Below are 19,952 nucleotides of genomic sequence, written 5' to 3'. Positions count from 1 at the left end.
TAGCTAAATTATATTGATTTTTTGATGATTTATGGTGACTTACATGGACCTCAAAATGTTTTTTAGACATTTTTAAAAAGACAAAATAGTTTTTTTTATTTTTTTAAGTTTATTTTATTTATTTCAAAGAGAGACAGAGAGCACAGGAGGGGCAGAGAGAGGGAGAAAGAGAGAATCCCAAGCAGGTTCTTCACTGTCAGCACAGAGCCTGATGTGGGGCTTGAACCCACGAACTGTGAGATCATGACCTGAACTGAAATCAAGCACCAGATGCTTAACTGACTGGGCCACCAAGGTGCCCCGATGATTTTTTTTTTTTTTAATCTTGCCTGTAAAATAAACTCATAAGCAAAGAAGTAAAGAGATTTAGGATGCAATCCCTAATTCGGTATGCTGCTTCTGTTGTCATTTACAAATGAAACTATCTCCCCCAATGAGCAATGCCGTTGCAAAAGGCTTCAGCTCATAAGTATTTCATTACTACATCACCCTATATGTTAAGACAGCAAAATAAGGGAGGAACCAGTAAATCCTTCTAAAAATCACAGGAAAAGTCCTTTACACTGGGATAGACAAGGAGCTGTCAGTGGACTGAGTCTCCTCCCTTGCTGTTTTCTATGGAGAGAGATGATAAGTGCCGGCAGTAAGACTGTGAGAGAAATCATCCTCTCAGCTCTAACAACTTCCTGGAAACTAGAAAATAATTGAGTCACACCTAAAAGTAAGGAAATAAAACTGCATGTGGTATTTTGTAAGAAGATAATAAAGTACAAAAACAGTTTCATTTTCTATTTTCACTGTTGTATCTATAAATTGTTATCTTTTACTTTACCAAGTACATAGGGCTTTGATTAACTCTCATACTTTTTTTCCCTAATGTAAAAGTTGATGTCTCTGGAAATGTTTTAATATGTGTGGGACCAAACCACAGTAAGAATTTTTAATCCATAGATTAATTAGTTGTCTGAGAGAAGTTTTTAAATAAATTTAGGATCAGAGGCTTCCTCATAATATAGTCTTAATACCTGTCAATGCCTATGTTCAAATCCTATTTTATTTCTACTATGATAAACTATTCATATTAATATTACTATACCTAAGCCTGAAGAACTATGTTGCCTTTGATGTCTTTGTTTATACAGAACACTAGTTTGGTCTTTAGTTTTTTCAGAAGCTATTCTCAGAACCCAAAGGGGAGGAAGAGAAAATTAATAGAAGTTGTAAGACTGCCATTTGGGCAGGTGAGAAATGGTAACCGTATCTCATTATGTTATAGCTGTAATTCTAGCATCTTAAACATTCTCTAAACATTGAACACATTACAAGCTGTGCTGTGATCAATATCAGGGCAATTTATCTCTCCTGTAAGGAAACTGGTAGACCGCATTTATGCAGATGCAATTACATTGGTTTTACCTTCTGCTAAACAATATCACTTTTGCAAATCACATAATTAAAGGAACACTATTTGTAAAATCCCTTTTCATAAAAAGACAATGTTTTACATTCTGAAAAAGAAGTCTATAAAGAATTGGTAAAACTGGATCTCAAAGGTCTCAGATTAAAAAAAAAAAAAAAAAAAAAAAAAGACCCTAAAGCATGTTGGCATTAAAGTCCAGTTAGTTGAGATATTTATTTTTGGATCACTTAATATTATTTAGGTATCTCCTCTAATGGTAAAACACTAAATGCATTTGTATGTTTTAGTCAGGATGTTAACAAATACACATTACATAAACAGAATATTACATTCTCAAAATTAATTTTTAACATGAAAATAACCCAGGTTTCCACAAAATTATTGTTAATTTTTACTTCTTTTGTTAAAATTTTACTTCAGATTAGAATTATCAAAATGATCAAGATTGTGTTGTTAACTTACCTCATAAGAACTTGGAAGTTTTAGTTTTAAACTTAAAAATTTTTTAATAGTTCCCACAGTTACACGGGTAGAACATCGAATGAATTTCTTCATTAAACCCTAAAGGAAACAGATTATTAGTTAAAATATATCTTGTAATGAAACCACAGGTGTCATTTTCCACTATCATTTTGAGGATTTTCAAAATATATTCTGAAAATGTTTCAAATTATACTCTTTAGTACTACTAAATAAAAAATGTTTCTAATTCTTAGATACTTACATGGTATTCTTCAAGAATGTACTATTATGTACACTCAGAAAATCCTGGGAAATTGAAAATCTTCATACCTCTAGACATGTCTAGAAATGTCTAGAGGTATGCAGATCGTCAATTTGTTTAGTTAACAACGCACTATGAATTTAATCAAAAATAAAGGTCGCAAAAAGAATATAAAATATTTTATTAAAGAATGTCACTTCTAAAAGAATTAGGGATATTTTTTAAAAGTCTCATAAACTTTTAAATATTTTTTAAAAGAGCAGTGATCTCAGATGGGGCCATAAGGAGCCCCAGAGTTCAGTAGAGGCCAGTCAGGCCACAAGATCCGTACAAGTAAAAGTCACGTGGAACAGACTCTGGTTCTGGAGAAACATGTCCCAGTCAGTGTCTGATGAGCTGTGACTACTTTACTGGAAAAACATGTTCTTTGTACCTGGATTTTTCTCATTTTATTAGCAGTACTGACTTACTCTTTTAGCCTGAACATCACTAAAATATACGAACCAATCCAGAACGAATGCTCAAACTAAAATTAGTCAAAATGAGGTGTGGAGACATGATAAACACGAACCAATGTGTGAAACAAAATTACATCTCCAAACCTTAAAAGTTTTCAACAGTAAAACAAAAACCAGCAACTGACTCTTTTAAAGGTATAAGGTATTACTTCTACTTATATATACAGGATATTCTTAAATTCACTAAGCCCAAAGTAGAGCCATCCAGTCAGTATGTATTGTTAGCAAATGTGTTCCTGGCAAAATATATTTCCTAGCAAAGACCAACAGAAACAAATTTACAAATGATACTTGGTCACTATTTAGATGGTAAAGTAACCATTAAAAGAAAACAGAAGTCAAAAGTTACATCTAAAGCAAAACACACACTAGACATTTTAAATGGAAAGACTGATACTCTAGATAGCGTGAAAATGAAGGGATAAATATTCACATAGATCTTCCCTGTTATCTATTCCCATCATCTAAACTACCCCAATGTTTCCAGTCTATTGTTCCAAACGGCTTATAAAGAATTCTTGGTACCTTTTATAGGTCCCAGTTAAGTTAGAGTAGAATGTGAAGGTACTAGAAGACCCTCTAAGTATATTATCATCTTCAGAGAATCTCAGCTTGTTAAAATAACCTACAGAAACGAACACGGCATCACTACTTTTTGGAAATTGTTAATAAGGAGAGAGCTGTCAGAAGAGTTAAGAGAAGATTTTAAAAATTAGGCAAAAGCTTGTTTCTGGAATTTATAACTCAATAAACTTTGATATTATTCTCTAACAAAATTCCAGCCTGAATTATCTAATATTTGATTTGTAAGTACTTAGAAAATGACAATATAACAATTATGCATTCTCCCTCTACAGAAACATTTTACAATTATACCAAATTAATCTTGCTGTTTCCTAGATAGGTACACCTAGAAACCGCTATACAGACCTCTGAATCAACAAGTAATCAACACGTTTTAAGAGAGGCAATGACAAGAGTGCTGAGTAGATGACCAGGAAGAGATGATCCTAAGAGCAGTGCATCTTCCCGGCATTCCCTTTCAGAACACACAGAAAATGGAAACATCTGGACTACACACAGGGGGTTAACGGGAGACTGCTGGCTGGGAGAGCAGCTGTGTAGTCAGCTGCTCTGGTGGGATCAACATTTCAGGCTCCCCTGTATATCTGAAGAAATATTACCTTTCTCTTGCATGGCACAATGCCTTGCCTTCTAACCTGCTCCCTAAACTCAAACCAGAAGAGGAACAGTTAAAAAAAAAAAAAAGGCTCCTTTCTGCTTCTAAGGTGGTTACCCTAGAGGCACTTTTACTTTTTTTTATCTCTTTGTTTTAAAAGATGTAAGAGACTAGATTTGAAATTGGCTAGTGGTCAAAATCATGAGTTATACGGGTTTCCAGTTGTGTAGAATACAATGCAACAAATTCTAGTTCTTATGATAATGATTATTTGAGGTTATTTTTTTAAACCCAAACCCCTGTTTCTTCTGTCATCTTCGGAATGGTAGGGCTAGTATCTTCACCAGCTAAAACGGCTATCAAGCTTGACTTTGACTTTTTTTTTTTTTAATTTGTAACTAGGTGTGGTGATGATGGATATATATACTTTTAAAGTTTTTTAAAGTTTATTTAGAGAGAGAGTGTGAGCAGGAGAGGGGGAGAGAGAGAGGGAGAGAGAAACCCAAGCAGACTCCGCACTGCCAGCACAGAGTGTGACATGGGGCCTGAACTCACGAACCGTGAGATCATGACCTGAGCCGAAACCGAGAGCCAGACACTTAACCAACTGAACTACCCAGGCACCCGACTTTAACTTTTTTTTAAATTGAAATTCAAATTACCATAAAGTCACCATTTAAAATGTACAATTCAGTAATACCAGTATATTCATGAGGTTATGCAACCATTACCATTATCTAATTCCAGGGCATTTCATTACCCCACTAGGAAACTTACTTATTAGCAGTCACTACTCCTTCCTTTTCCCTAGACCTGACAAAAGCCAATCTACTTTCTGTGTCTATGGACTGCCTTTTCTGGACATTTCATAGCAATGAAATCATACAATATGTGGCCTTTGTTTCTGGCTTCTTTCACTTGGCATAATGTTTTCAAGGTTCATTCATGTCCTAGCATGTTACAGTATTTGATCCTAGCTTATAGTTTATTAAAAACTATCCTATTTTCCTTTTTGCAAAAAAAAAAAAATTTACATGCATCCTAGTGGGTGTGAAGTGTCATGTGATTTTGGTTTGCACAGCCCTAATGACTAATGATGTTTAGCATCTTTTCATGTGTTCATTGGCCATTTGTACATCTTCTTTGGAGAAATGTCTATTTAAATCCTTTGCCCACTTTAAAAAAATGGGTTATGTTTTTGTTGATTGGTAAGAGTTCTTTATATATTCTAAATACTAAAGATTTATCAGATACCTGATCTGCAAATACTTTCTCCCATTCTATATGTTGTCTTTTCACTTTCTTGGTAGTTCACAAATGAGATCATGACCTGAGCTGAAATCAAGAATCTGACACTTAACCAACTGAGCCACCCATACACCTCCCCCACCTTTTTAAGTAGGCTTCATGTGAAGCTCAAAGCCCAGTGTGGGCCTTGAACTCAAAACCCTGAGATCAAGAGTTGGATGCTTAACTGACTGAGCTACCCAGGGGGCCCTGATAGTGTTCTCTGAAAAGCACAAAAGTTTTTACTTTTGACAGAATCTAATTTATCTATATTTTTTCTTTTGATGCTTTTGCTGATATCATTTTTAAGAATCTACTGCCAAATCCAAGGTCATGAGATTTTATCTCTATATTTCTTCTAAGAGTTTTACTGTTTTAGCTGTTACATTTAGGTATGGGTCCATTTTGAGTTAATTTTTGTATATGACATGAGGTAGAAACCCAACTTCATTTCTTACATGTGGATATTCAAATGTTCCAGCACCATTTCTTGAAAAGACTATTCTTTCCCTTGAGTTAGCTTGGCCCTCAAGTAAAAAATAAATTCATAATCGACACATGTGTTTATTTCTGACCTTCAATTCTCTTCACTGACATATATATATACCCTTTGTCCAGTACCATACTCTCTTGATTACTGTAGTTTTGAAGCAAGTTTTGAAAACGGGACTTTGAGTCCTCCAGCTTGTTGTACTTTCTCAAGATTGTTTTGACTATTCCAGGTCCCTTGGATTTCTATAAGGGAAATAGGATCAGCTTGTCAATTTCTGTAGAAACAGCAGTTAGAATTTGGGTTAGGGTTTTCACTAAATCTGACTTGGGGCAGGACTGCTGTCTTAACAATATTAAGTCTTCTAATCCATGAACATGGGATATATTTCCATTTCTTAGGCCTTCTTCATTTCTATTAATGTTTTGCAGTTTTCAGCATATAAATCTTATGCTTTCTTAAATATATTAAGTATTTCTCTTTTTGATACTATTAGTGGATAAGGGTTCCAATACATCTGTCATCCTCTACATCCTCACCAACACTTGGTATTTTCTGTTTTGTTTTTGATAGTAGCCATCCTAATGAGCGTGAGGTAATGTTATTGTGGTTTTGATTTGCATTTCTCTGATGATTATTATGTTGGATATTTTTTCGTGTGTCTGTTGGCCATCTCTATGTCCTTGGAAAAATGTCTATTCAGGTCCTTTCTCCATTTTAAAAAATTGGGTTGTTTGGTGTTGAGTTGTTTAAGTTCTTTATATATTTTGGATATAAACTCCTAACAGATACATCATTTGCAAATATCTTCTCCTATTCAGTAGGTTGCCTTTTTGTTTTGCTGGCAGTTTCCTTTGCTGTGTCAAAGCTTTTTATTCTGGTATAGTCCCAACAGTTTATTTTTGCTTTTTCCCCCTTGCTCAAGGAGACATATCTGCAAATATGTTGGAAGAATTATGTCCAAGATATTACTACCTAAGTTTTTTTAGAAAACATAGAATTTTATGGTTTCAGATCTCACATTTAAGTCCTTAATCCATTCTGAGTTTTTGTGTATGATGTAATAAAGTGGTCCAATGTTATTCTTTTGCATGTAACTGTCCAGTTTTCTTAGCACCATTTATTGAAAAGATGATCTTTTCCTGATTGTACATCTCTGTCCCCTTTGTTGTAGGTTAATTGACCTTGTAAGTATGGGCTTTCCATTCTGTTTCATTGATCTTTGTGTCTGTTTTTGTGCCAGTATGACACCGTTTTGATTACCATGGCTTTGTAGTAGATCCTGAAATCTGGGATCGTGGTGCCTCCAGCTTGGTTATTCTTAAGATTGCTTTGGATATTCAAAATCTTGTGGTTTCATACAAATTTTAGGATTATTTGTTCCAGTTATGTGAAAAATGCTATTTGTATTTTGATAGGAATTGCACTTAAATCTGTAGATTGCTTTCAGTAGTATGGACATTTTAGCAATATTAATTCTTCCAATCCATGAAAATATCTTTACATTTGTGGTATCTTCAATTTCTTTCATCAGTGTCTTCTAGTTTTCAGAGTATAGGTCTTTCACCTCTTTAAATTCCCTAGATAATTTATTATTTCTGGTACAACTGTCAATGAGATTGTTTTCCTAATTTCTCTTTCTGCTACTTTATTATTCATGTATAAAAATGCAACAGGTTTCTTTATATTAATATTATATTAATTTTAATGAAACTTTACTGAATTCATGTATTCTATAGTTTTCTGGTGGTTTTCCATATATAGTATCATTCATCGGCAATTAATGAGTTTAACTTCTTCCCCATCAATTTGGATGCCTTTTATTTCTTTTTCTTGTCTGATTGCTCAGCTAGGATTTCTAGTACATGATGAATAAAAGTGGTGAGAGTGGACATCCTTGTCTTGTTCCTGATCTCAGAGGAAAAGTTCTGTTTTTCATCACTGAATATGATGCTAGGTATGGGTTTTTCACATATGGCCTTTATTATTTTGAAGTATATTCCCTAAAATCAATGTTGTTGAGAGTTTTTATCGTGAACAAAGGTTGTATTTTTGTCAAATGGTTTTTCTTAATCTAGTGAGATAATTGTGGTTTTCATCCTTCCTCTTGTTAATGTGATATTAACACTGATTTGCCAATATTCATCCACCCTGTAATCCCTGGAATCCCACTTGATCATGGTAAATGATGCTTTTAATGTATCATTGAATTCAGCTTGCTAATATTTTATTGAGGAATTTTAAATCTATGCTCATCAGGGATGTTGGCCTGTAGTTTTCTTTTTCTGTAGTCTTTTTCTGGTTTTGGTATCAGGGTAATGCTGGCCTCATAGAATGAATTTTGAAGATTTCCTTCCTCTTCTATTTTTTGTAATAGTTTGAGAAGAATAGGTATTAACTCTTCTTTAAATGCAGGTAAAATCTGGGGCATCTGGGTGGCTCAGTCAGTTAAGTGTCCAACCTCAGCTCAGGTCATGATCTCACAGCTCCTCAGTTTGAGCCGCACGTTGGGCTCTGTGCTGACAGCTTGGAGCCTGGAGCCTGCTTTGGAATCTGTGTCCCCCTCTCTCTTTGCCCCTCCCCCGCTCGCACTCTATTTCTCAAAAATAAGTAAGCATTAAAAAAATTATTAAAAAAATTTAAATGTTTGGTAGAATTTATCTCTGAAACTATCTGATCCTTTGTTTTTTTGTTTTTTCAATTCTGTTACTATTCACCAGTCTGTTCAAATTTTTTACCTTTCCCTGATTCAGTCTTGGAAGACTGTATGTTTTTAGAAATTTATTCATTTCTTCTAGGTTGTCCCAATTTGTTCGCATAGGATTTTTCATAATATTCTCTTATAATTCTTTGTATTTCTGTGGTGTTCGTTGTTATTTCTCTTTTTTCATTTCTGGTATATTTGAGTCTTCATCTTTTTTTTCGTGATGAGTCTAGCTAAAAGTTTATCAAATTTTGTTTACCTTTTCAAAGAAACAGCTCTTGATTTCATTGAGTTTTTTTTTTTTTTTATCTCTATTTCATTTACTTCCACTCTAATCTTTATTAGTTCCTTCCTTTGCTAACATCAGGCTTTGTTCTTTTTCTAGTTCCTTTAAGTATAGAATTAGATTGTTTGAGATTTTTCTTGTTTCTTGAGATAGTCCTGTATTCCTATAAATGTTCCTCTTAGAACATTTGCTGCATCCCAATAATTTTGGATAGCTGTGTTTCCATTTTCATTTGTCTCCATGTATTTTTTGGTTTCCTCTGCAAGTTCTTTAATGACCCAATGGTTGTTGAGTATCATGTTGCTTAGCCTCCATGTGTTTGGTTGTTTTGTTTTGTTTTGTTTTTCAGTATTTTTCTTGTAATTGGTTTCTAGTTTCACACCATTATGTTTATTTTTTTTTTAATTTGAGAAGTCCTTTTTTCATATTTTAGTTATATTTTAATATACAGTGCAACATGGGTGTCAGAAGTAGATTTCAGTGATTCATCACTTACATACAATATCCAGTGCTCATCACAAGTGCCCTCCTTAATACCCATCGAACGATCTAGCCCATCTCCTACTTTCCTCCTTCGTCAACTCAGTTTGTTCTGTATTGTTAAGAGTCTCTTGTGGTCTGTTTCCCTTTCTACTCTTTTTTCCTCCCCCTTCCCATATGTTCATCTGTTTTGTTTCTTAAATTACACACGAGTGAAATCATATATTTGTCTTTCTCTGATTGACTTATTTTGCTTAGCGTAATACATTCTAACTCTATCCACGTTGTTGCAAATGGCAAGATTTCATTTTTTGATGGCTGAGTAATATTCTATTGTACATATATACCACATCTTCTTTATCCACTCATCAGTTGATGGACATTTGGGCCCTCTCCATAGTTTGGCTGCTGTTGATAATGCTGCTATAAACATTAGGGTGCATGTACCCCTTTGAATGTGTATTTTTGTATCCTTTGGGTAAATACCTAATAGTGTAATTGCTGGATGGTAGGGTAGCTCTGTTTTTGGTTTTTTGAGGAACCTCCAGACTGTTCTCCAGAATGGCTACACCAGTTTGCATTCCCACCAACAGTGCAAGAAGGTTCCCCCTCTTCAACATCCTTGCCAATGCTTGTTGTTTCTTGTGTTGTTAATTTTAGCCATTCTGACAGGTGTGAAGTGGTATCTCATTGTGGTTTTGATTTGTATTTCCCTGATGATAAGTGATGTTGAGATTTCATGTGTCTGTTACCCATCTGGATGTCTTCTTTGGAAAAGTGTCTATTTATGTCTTCTGCCTATTTCTTAACCAGGTTGTTTGTTTTTTGGGTGTTGAGCTGGATAAGTTCTTTATTGATTTTGGATACCAACCCTTTATCAGATATGTTGTTTGCAAATATCTTCTCCCATTGTGTAGGCTGCCTTTTAGTTTTGTTGATTGATTCCTTCACTGTGTAGAAGCTTTTTATCTGATGAGGTCCCAATGGTTCATGTTTGCTTTCGTTTCCCTTGCCTTTGGTGATGTGTCTAGTAAGAAGCTGCTCTGGCTAAGGTCAAAGAGGTTGCTGCCTGTGTTCTCCTCTAGGATTCTGATGGTTTCCTGTCAAATTTAGGTCTTTCATCCATTTTTAATTTACTTTTGTGTATGTTATAAGAAAGTGGTCCAGTCATTCTTTTGCACGTCGCTGTTCAGTTTTCCCAACACCATTTATTGAAGAGACTATTTTCCATTGGAGTTCTTTCCTGCTTTGTTGAAGATGAGTTGGCTGTATAGTTGTGGGCCCATTTCTGGGGTTTCTATTCCATTTCATTGATCTATGTGCTGGTTTTTGTGCCAGTATCATACTGTCTCAATGACTACAGCTTTGTAATATAGCTTGAAATCCAGGATCGTGATGCCTCCAAGTTTTGTTTTTCTTTTTCAGGACTGTTTTGGCTATTCAGGGTCTTAAGCGGTTCCACACAAATTTTAGGATTGTTTGATCTAGCTCTGTGAAGAACACTGGTGGTATTTTGATAGGGATTGCATTAAATGTATAGATTGCTTTGGGTAGTATAAACATTTTAACAATGTTTGTTCTTCTAATCCATGAGCATGGAATGTTTTCCATTTCTTTATGTCCTCTTCAAAGTATATAAATCAATTAATGACAAACACCCAGAAACCCAATAATGATACAATAATAGTAAGGGACTTTAATACCTCACATACAGCAATGGACAGATTATCTAAGCAGAAAATCAGTAAGGAAACAATGGCTATGAATGACACATTGGCCTGCCTGGATGGACTTAACAGATACATTGAGAACATTTCATTCTAAAGCAGCAGAATACACATTTTTCTCAAATGCACATGGAACATTCTCCAGAATAGATCACATACTGGGTCACAAATCAGCCCTGAATAGGTACAAAAAGATCGAGATCATACCATGCATATTTTCAGATCGCAATGCTATGAAACTTGAATTCAACCACAGGAAAAAATTTTGAAATCCCTCAAATACATGGAGATTAGAGAACATCCCACTAAAGAATTAATGGGTTAAACAGGAAATGAATGAAGAAATAGAAAAATACATGAAAGCAAATGAAAATGAAAACATGACAGTCAAACCCTTTGGGATGAAGCAAAGGCAATCCTAGAGGAAAGTATACAGCAATTCAGGCCTATTTCAAGAAGCAAGAAAGGTCTCAAATATACAATCTAACCTTATACCTAAAGGAGCCAGAAAAGGAACAGCAAATAAACCTAAAGCCAGCAGAAGGGAAATAATAAAGATTAGAGCAGAAATAATATAGAAAACAAACAAAAAAAACCCCAGTAGAACAGATGAATGAAACTAAAAGCTGATTCTTTGAAAGAATTCACAAAATTGGTAAACCCCTAGCCAGACTTACCAAAAAGAAAAGAGAAAGGACCCAAAGAGATCACAAACAAAAGAGATCACAACCAACACCACAGAAATACAAACAATTATAAGAGAATAATATGAAAAATTATATGCCAACAAATTAGGCAATCTGGAAGAAATGGACAAACTCCTAGAAACTCACAAACTACCAAAACTGAAACAGGAAGAAATAGAAAATTTGAACAGACCCATAAACAGCAAAGAAATTGAATTTGTTATCAAAAATCTCCCAACAAACAAGAGTCCTGGGCCAGATGGCTACCCTGGGGAATTCTACCAGATATTTAAAAAGAGTTAAACCTATTCTCAAACTGTTCCAAAAAAATAGAAATGGAAGGAAAGTTTCCAAACTCCTATGAAGCCAGGCAGCATTAATTCCAAAACCAGACCTCACTAAAAAGGAGAATTACAGGCTAATATCTCTGATGAAGCTGGGTGCAAAAATTCTCAACAAGTTCCTAGCAAATTGAATTCAACAGTACATTAAAAGAATTATTCACCATGAGCAAGTGGGATTTATTCCTGGATTGCAGGGCTGGTTCAGTATTTGCAAATCAATCAGTGTGATACACCCCACTAATAAAAGAAAGGGTAAGAACCATATGATCCTGTCAATAGATACAGACAAAGCATCTGTCAAAATACAGCATCCGTTCTTGGTAAAAACCCTCAATAAAGGAGGGATAGATGGAGCATACCTAAACATCATAAAGGCCATATATGAAAGACCCACAGCTAATACCATCTTCAATGGGGAAAAACTGAGAGCTTTCCCCTATGGTCAGAAACAAGACAAGATGTCCACTCCCACCATTACTATTTAATACAGTACTGGAAGTCTTAGCCTCAGCAATCAGACAATAAAAAGAAATAAAAGGCATACAAATTGGCAATAAAGAAGTCAAACTTTCACTATTCACAAATGACATGGATGGTACTATATGTAGAAAACCCTAAAGACTCCACCAAAAAAATTGCTAGTACACATGAATTCAGCAAAGTTGCACGATAAAAATCAGGAAGAAATCTGTTGCATTTTTATACACCAATAATGAAGGAGCAGAAAAAGAAATCAAGGAATCAATCCCATTTACAGTTGTACCTAAAACAATAAGATACCTAGGAATAAACCTTTCTAAAGAGACAAAAGATCTGTACTCTGAAAACTATAGAAGAGTTATGAAAGATAGTTTCATACCATTATGATTGAGAAAGATGCTTGGTATGATTTTAGTCTTAAGTTTATCAAGACTTGTTTTGTGGCCTAATATGCAGTCTGTCCTAAAGAATGTTCCATGTGCATGGGGTGCCTGGGTGGCTCAGTCAGTTAAGCGTCTGACTTCAGCTCAGGTCATGATCTCACGGTTTGTGGGTTTGAGCGCCGCCATCAGGCTCTGTGCTGACAGCTCAGAGCCCGAGGCCTGCTTCAGATTCTGTGTCTCCCTTGCTCTCTGCCCCTCCCCCGCTTAGTGCTCTGTCTCTCAAAAATAAATAAACGTTAAAAAAAAAAAAATAATGTTCCATGTGCACTTCAAAAGAATGTGTATTCTATTTTTGGAAGGACTACTGTGTGTATGTTTGTTAGGTCCATACTTAAATCTGTTAAGTTCTATATATATCTGGTCTGATGTGTTATTCAAAACCATTGTTTCCTTGTTGATTTTATGTCTGGATGATCTATCTATGTTAAGTGTGATGTTAAAGTACCCTGCTATTATTGCATTGTTTTCAATTTCTCCCTTTATGTATGTTAATATTTGCTTTATGTATTTAGGTTCTCCTATGTTCGGTGCATAGATAGTTATAATTGTAAATACTTTTATTGGCTTGATCCCTTTATCATTATGGTGCCCTTCTTTGTCTCTTGCTACAGTCTTTGTTTTAAAGTCTATTTTGTCCAATAAAAGTATTGCTATCCTGCCCTTTTCTTTTCCTTGCTTCCATTTGCACAGAACATCTCTTTCTCCCCCTACACTTTGGTCTGAAGTGTGTGTCTCTTATAGGTACCATATAGATGGGTCATTTTTAAAAATCCATTCAGTCACCCTACATCTTTTGAGTGAAGCATTTAGTCCATTTACATTTAAAGTAATCAATAGGTATATACTTATTTCCATTTTGTTAATTGTTTTCTGGTTGTTTTAGATTTCTTCTCTGTTCCTTTCTTTTTCTTCTGCTCTCTTGCGGTTTGATGGCTTTCTTTAGCGTTCTGCTTAGATTCTTTGCTCTTTATTTTTTTTGTGTGTATCTATTATAGGTTTTTGATTTGTGGTTACATTTGGCTCATATATAACATCCTATGTTTACAGCACAGCTTGGATGAGCTTGATGATCTCTTAAGTTTAAACACATTCTAAAAGCATTAAATTTTTACTCCTTCCTCCACATTTTATGTATTTTACACCTTTCTATTTTATGTATCCCTTGACTAATTTTTTGTAGATAGAACTGATTTTACTACTTTGTGTAAAGCAATACAGGTTCCCCCTGCTTTCATACTTTTCTTATTTCTAGTTATGGCCTTTTTTTTCTACTTAAAGAGTTTCCTGTAGTGTTTCTTACAAGGTTAGTTTAGTGGTGATTAAATCTTTTAACTTTTTTGTCTGAGAAACTCTTATCTCTCCCTCATTTCCGAAAGACAAATTTTCCAGGTAGAGTATTCTTGGCTGTAGGTTTTATGTTTTTTCCTTTAGCACTTTGAATATATCATGCCACTCCCTTCTGGACTGCAAAATTTCTGTTGAAAAATCAGCTGATGTTCTTAAAGGGTTTCCCTTGTATGTAACTCAGTTTTTTCACTACTTGTAAGATTCTTTGTCATTACTTTTTGCCATTTTAATTATTACCTGTTGTCATGTGGACTTCCTTGGGTTCACCTTGTGAGGGACTCTCTGTAATTCCTGGATGTGGATGTCTATTTCCTTCCCCGGATTAGGAAAGTTTTCAGCAATTATTTCTTCAAATAAGTTTTCTGCCCTCTTCTCTCTTCTACTTCTGGAATCGCTATAATATGAATGTTTTTATACTTGATGATGTGGCAAATTTCCCTTAACCTTAATTTTTATTTTTTATCATTTTTTTCTTTTTGTGTTTCAGCTTGGTTGCTTTCTATTACCCTTTCAGATTGCTGATCCATTCTTCTGCAGCCTCTAATCTGCTGTTGATTCTCTCAAATGTATTCTTCATTTCAGTTCCCGTATGCTTAGCTCTAACTAGTTCTTTTTTATATCTACCTCTTTGTTAAAAATTTCTCAGTGAGTTCCTCCACTCTTTTCTCAAGTCTTATGAGAAACTTTATGACCATTATTTTGAACTCTTTATCAGGGATGTTTCTTATCTCCATTTCATTTAGCTCTTCTGTGATTTTTTTTTTTTTTTCTTTTTCCATTTGGGACATATTCCTCTGACTCCTCATTTTGTCTAACTCTCTGCTTCTATGTATTAGCCAAGTCAGCTACACCTCCTGGTCTTGACATAAGTGGTCCTGTGTAGAAGAGGTTCTGTGGTGCCCTGTAGCACAATAGAATAAGGTGCTCCAGGGGTGTCCCTGTGTGGGCTGTGTGCACCTTCCTGTTGTGGCTGAGCTGTGATTGCTGTGGACATGCTTGTGAGTGAAGCCGGTCTTCAGCCTAGCTGACCACAATGACCCACTTCACTTGCCGTGGGCACACTGTGCAGGGTTTGTTCCCCATGCTGTTAAGAGGTCTGTCTGAAGCTGTCATGGGCTTGCTGGTGGGTGGAGTCAGCACACAGGCTAGTTGTCTTCACTTAGCTGCAGGGAAATGTGCAATGATGGGCAGGGCTTGATTCTTGCATGGCCAACTCAGAGGCTTGGCTGCAGCTGCCATGGGCTCACTGGTGGGTGGGGCTGGTACTGAGCTTAGCCATCTGCAATTAGTTTCTACATCAGCTGCAGGTGCACTGACAGGCAGGGCTTGCTCCCTTGGTAGCCAGCTAAAAAGCCTGGCTGTAGAAACTAAGGGTGTGCTGGTTTGTGGGGTTAAATGTCCCCCTCTCCAGAGCAGGAGTCACTTTGGAGTGGTGCCAGTCCTGGCTGGGGTTGCCTATTGGGCACGGCAGGGCAAGTGCCACTTTGGAGGGATGTCTGCAGAACTGAATGTGTCGGGTGGGGCAAATCTGCAGGGGAATCCTGGGGTGTGTCTTGTGGTGCTAGCAAGGTAGATGTAGAGTGTCAGAACTGGCTTCTGTAGGTGTCCAGCTGCCTAGGCTGGGAGAGGGCAAGAAATACGGCACCTGCAAGCAGTTTTGTTCCCAGAGAAATCTTCTGCAGATCCCTCCCCTTCTGGTACAGATCCTAAGATTAGTCAATAAATATCCTTCGTGTATACCTCAAATACTTTTCAAAATGCTGTGTGCTGTGCTGTGTCTCAGGGCACGTTATTTAGAGAGCCAACACACTAAGTGTGGGGACTTGGTTTCCTATCACCCTCTGGCTCTCCTAGGGTTAAGCCCCACTTATTTTCAAAGGCATTATAGGGACTCATCTTCCCAGTGTGCATCCCCAGGGCTGGGGTGACTCATAAGGGGTCTAATCCCCTTGCTCCTCTGTGCTTGTGATATCCCTCTTGTCTGTGGTTAGCATGGTTCCCAACAAAATCTTCACTCCTTTTACCCTTTTTGATGTAGCCTTCTTTCTATGACTAGCTATGGAAGATCTGTTCTGCCAGTCTTGAAGTCAGTTTTAGAGTTAGTTACAATCGACGTAGTAGCTGTCTTGGTGTGTCTCTGGGACGTGGCAAGCTCAAGATCCCGTTTGGCCCTCAGCTTTGCTCTGCTCTTACACTTTCATTTAAATGTTTACAGATGGTTTCTTTTAGTTCTATGTACACATTTAAAATGGATTACTTAAAATCTATATCTAGTAATAAGTCCAATGTCTGGACTTCTCCAGGGGCAGATTTTTTTTTTTTTTTAATTTAGAGAGAGTAAGTGTGTGAATGGGGGAAAGGGTCAGGGGTGGAGGGGAGATGAAGGAAGGAAGGAAGGAAGGAAGGAAGAGAGAGAGAGAGAGAGACACAGACTGACTCTACACTCAGCATGGAGCCTGATGCAGGGCTTGATCCCATGGACACTAGGCTCATGATCTGAGCCAAAATCAAGAGTCGGATGCTCAAGTGACTGAGCCACCCAGGCGCCCCTTCAGGGACAGTTTTAATTGACTACTTTTTTTTTTGCCCTGTATATGAGTTGTGCTTTATTTCTATTCATCTCGTAATTTTTTGTTGAAAACTTGATGTTTAAAGTAATATAATGTGGCAACAATGGAATCAGGTTCCCACCTGCCTCTTAGGGTTTGTTACTGTGTCTGTATCTTGCTGTTTCTCTTTGTTTAGTGACTTTCCTAAACTAATTCTGTGAAGCTGGTATTCTTTACAGTATGTACCCACTTAAGTTTCCACCTCACGGCTGGCTAGTGATTGAACAGAGATTTCCTTATACACTTGGAACCAATAAATCTCCCAATCTTTGCTAATCGACTGTTTGAGGGCACACCTTCAACATTCAACCAGGCTGTTGACAATTCTGCCTTAGTCTTTCACATCCTGACTCTGTACAGAGCCTAAAGGTCAGCCAGAGGTGAGAGCTTAAGGCCTACTTAGGTCTTTCTTGAGCATGTACACAGTCCTATCTACATGCTTAAAATTGTAGATTGTTAGAGCTTTTCAAAGTCCCTATAGACTTTGATATCTATGGACCTCTTATTCACCAGCTTTTTCTTTTAAGCTTTTTGGTTGTCTATGGTTTGCCCCAAATGTTAGCTATACCTCAGACAGCCATGAAGTTAAAGTATTTGTAATTGGTTCTGAAAAATGCTCCACCCTTCCCAGACCACAGAGGTGTTTTCTACTGGGCAAGCTCCGTATCAGGTCTAATATGGACAGCCTTGTAAGTGGGGTATTCGAGGAACCACCAGTCTGGTCAAATAGTGATAATTATTTGGTAATTCGGCTTTGAAAGAGCTCCACCTTTGTTTTGTCCCTTTGGTGCCTGAGAGGTTGCAGTGGAAAAGTGGGCTCTTCTTTTTCAAGGCTACTCCTGAGCTGGAGAGCAGGGGATTGGACTAAGGCAAGTTAAAATGCCACAAAACTCACTGTTCACACCGTTTTCTTGATTAAATGCTCCATGGGCTTCTGCAAGCTTTTGAGAGGTAATTTCTTTTCTTTCTTTTTTTTTTTTTTTTTGGCAGTTTTTTCACTGCTTTTATGGAGGAGTGAATTTTTGAAGGTCCTCACTCTACTATTTTCACAGTCTTCCTGCTCCCGACTTTGATTTTTGGGATTACAAAAACAGCAGGTATACTATATAAACTGTATGTGCAACTACGTCACCCCCACATTTGAAAAGCACAGCCTACTCCACAGAAGTGAGGTGGCTGAGAAGGCTATCAAGAAACACAGACAGGGTTTCTTTGCCTTTAAGGGGTTTACAATCTAGTCTGAAGGACAAGACATATACTCAAAAGATAAAAGTATCAGTACCTGAAAACTTCAGGAACACGATAAATGCTGACTGGATAAATAACAACCTGAGTTATAAATGCAAATCCTACAGAATCTCAGAGAAGGGATTGAGTAGGGTTGAAAACTGCATCACAAGAAGGAGGTCTCTGCTTGGGTCTTGACAGAAACATAGCAAAGTGGTGAAATGAGGCAAGAACGTGCCAGAAAAGGAAGTGTTTCTCAGTTTGAGAGGGTTTTAAATATTCTTAATACGAGCCTTTATGTATTCTGGATGCAAATCCTTTGTCAGATATATGGCAATAATCATTTGTCTTGAGAATAGGGTTCACTCATAAGTATAATGGGAGATAAACTTATCAAGATGGGGTTTAGTTAGTGGAAGGCCCTGAATGCTAACATAAGTGAGACTTGATTCTGTAGGCTGGAAGGTGGCAAACGATGGCCACAGACTTCAAGCCAAAATTACCTATTTTTGTAGGTAAGGTTTTATTGGAACACAATCATGCCAGTTCATTCACTATGGTCGAAGGCTGCTGTAGTGCTACAATAAGTAAGCTGAAAAGTTGCAAAAGAGAACGTATGTCATCTCTCCTTTTGTATCTTTGTTGGGAGTTCCACAGAGCCTAAAATATTTTCTATCTGACCCTAATATTGGCCATGACTCTGGCCCACACCTTCAGGCTATAGCCTCAGCCCTGGATAAGATTGCTTAAAAAAATCTAGGAAAAAGGTGAGCAGCACTAGATGAGGCAAAGTTTTCAGGACTTATGGCTTGTTGAAGGGAGACAGTAAAAAGTGAGAGATGACTCCAAGGTTTTGAACTTGTAGGACTAGGACAAAGATGGCAGTCCTAACTGAAGTAGAACGTTTGGGGTAAAGTTAGGTGAAAGTATAATGAATCTGTCTTTAAACATACTAAGTTTCAGGTGTTAGTGAAACTTTCAACCGGGATATTTAATAGTCAGAGACTTAATACTTCAACATGGGAGGGATAACAGAGTTGGAAATGGGGATTTAAAAGTTCTCTGTAGAGTTGAAGCCACAGAGAATCGTACTGAACTCCTAGGATAAATCCAGAGAAAGGATAATTGAGTGGAAGACTAGTATTAGGAGATACTCACATATATCAAGTAGAAGACTGGAAGAAGTGGAGACAGTGGAGGAAGGGCCAGAGAGGAAGGTGGGAATCAGGGTAGCAAAGCAGAAGTCATAAAAGCTGTGAAAGCTGTTTTATGAATAGAAGGCACAAGGATGAACAAAACTCTAAAAAGGAAAGAGTGAATGGATAGAGGGTCAACTGGAACGGCAGAGTGTCAAAGTTGTCAAAAGAGAGTATCAAGGCAAGGGGTAATTTTTCAGATGAATCTCTAAAATGCAGTGCTTTATAACTTTCATACTAGAAATCCTACAGGAAGTAGACTTCACATTTATTTATGAAAAGATATTCAGCTTTTCTACTGATTTAATTTTCATTACAAGACAGTAACTCGTGTCAGACAGCTAAAGGATGATCACAATCGCTATTAAGAAGAATCTCTTAAAAAGAGGATTACAGAAATGATTGGCAATAAGAGAGAAATGTAAGGTTATTAAAAAGACTTACGAAAAGCAAGGAGTGCTGCACCAGGACATAAGAAACAACAGAGAAGCCTGGAAGGATAAATAGGTCTGGTAACCACTTCTCTAAAGACTGCTGCTGTTGATTACATGCCTTGTCCAACCAGCCCCTCTTATCTAAACCCATTATTTTATTATAACTGTTTGGCTGCACGCGTAGGTCCTAACTAAAGTTCCCTGAGTGAAACATTTTTTTTCTTATCACTTATATCTTCACTGAATCCCCTTGCTCCTACATACTCTCTGTTGTAAGATGCTAGGAAAACTTAATCTGAGTTGAAAATTATTTGTTTTTAATTTCCTAATAGGAAAATATCATTAAATGTATTAGTGAAGAATCTAACCC

General features: G+C 36.7%; 1 protein-coding gene across 3 annotated transcripts in view; it reads right to left on the bottom strand.

Moving 5' to 3' along the window:
• PCGF5 (polycomb group ring finger 5) overlaps positions 1–19,952 on the bottom strand; it is a 122,243-nt gene that overhangs the window by 20,013 nt on the left and 82,278 nt on the right. For all 3 annotated transcript variants that reach the window (XM_053909727.1, XM_019445059.2, XM_019445060.2), the window contains exon 7: positions 1,883–1,981. In XM_053909727.1, the coding sequence (XP_053765702.1) occupies positions 1,883–1,981 (99 nt within the window). The remainder of the gene's footprint in view (positions 1–1,882; positions 1,982–19,952) is intronic.

The sequence above is a fragment of the Panthera pardus genome, unplaced genomic scaffold, assembly GCF_024362965.1.
Source record: "Panthera pardus isolate Hobbes unplaced genomic scaffold, ASM2436296v1 HiC_scaffold_22, whole genome shotgun sequence".
NCBI classification, from domain to species: Eukaryota; Metazoa; Chordata; class Mammalia; order Carnivora; family Felidae; genus Panthera; species Panthera pardus.
This window is presented reverse-complemented; position numbering and strand designations above follow the sequence as displayed.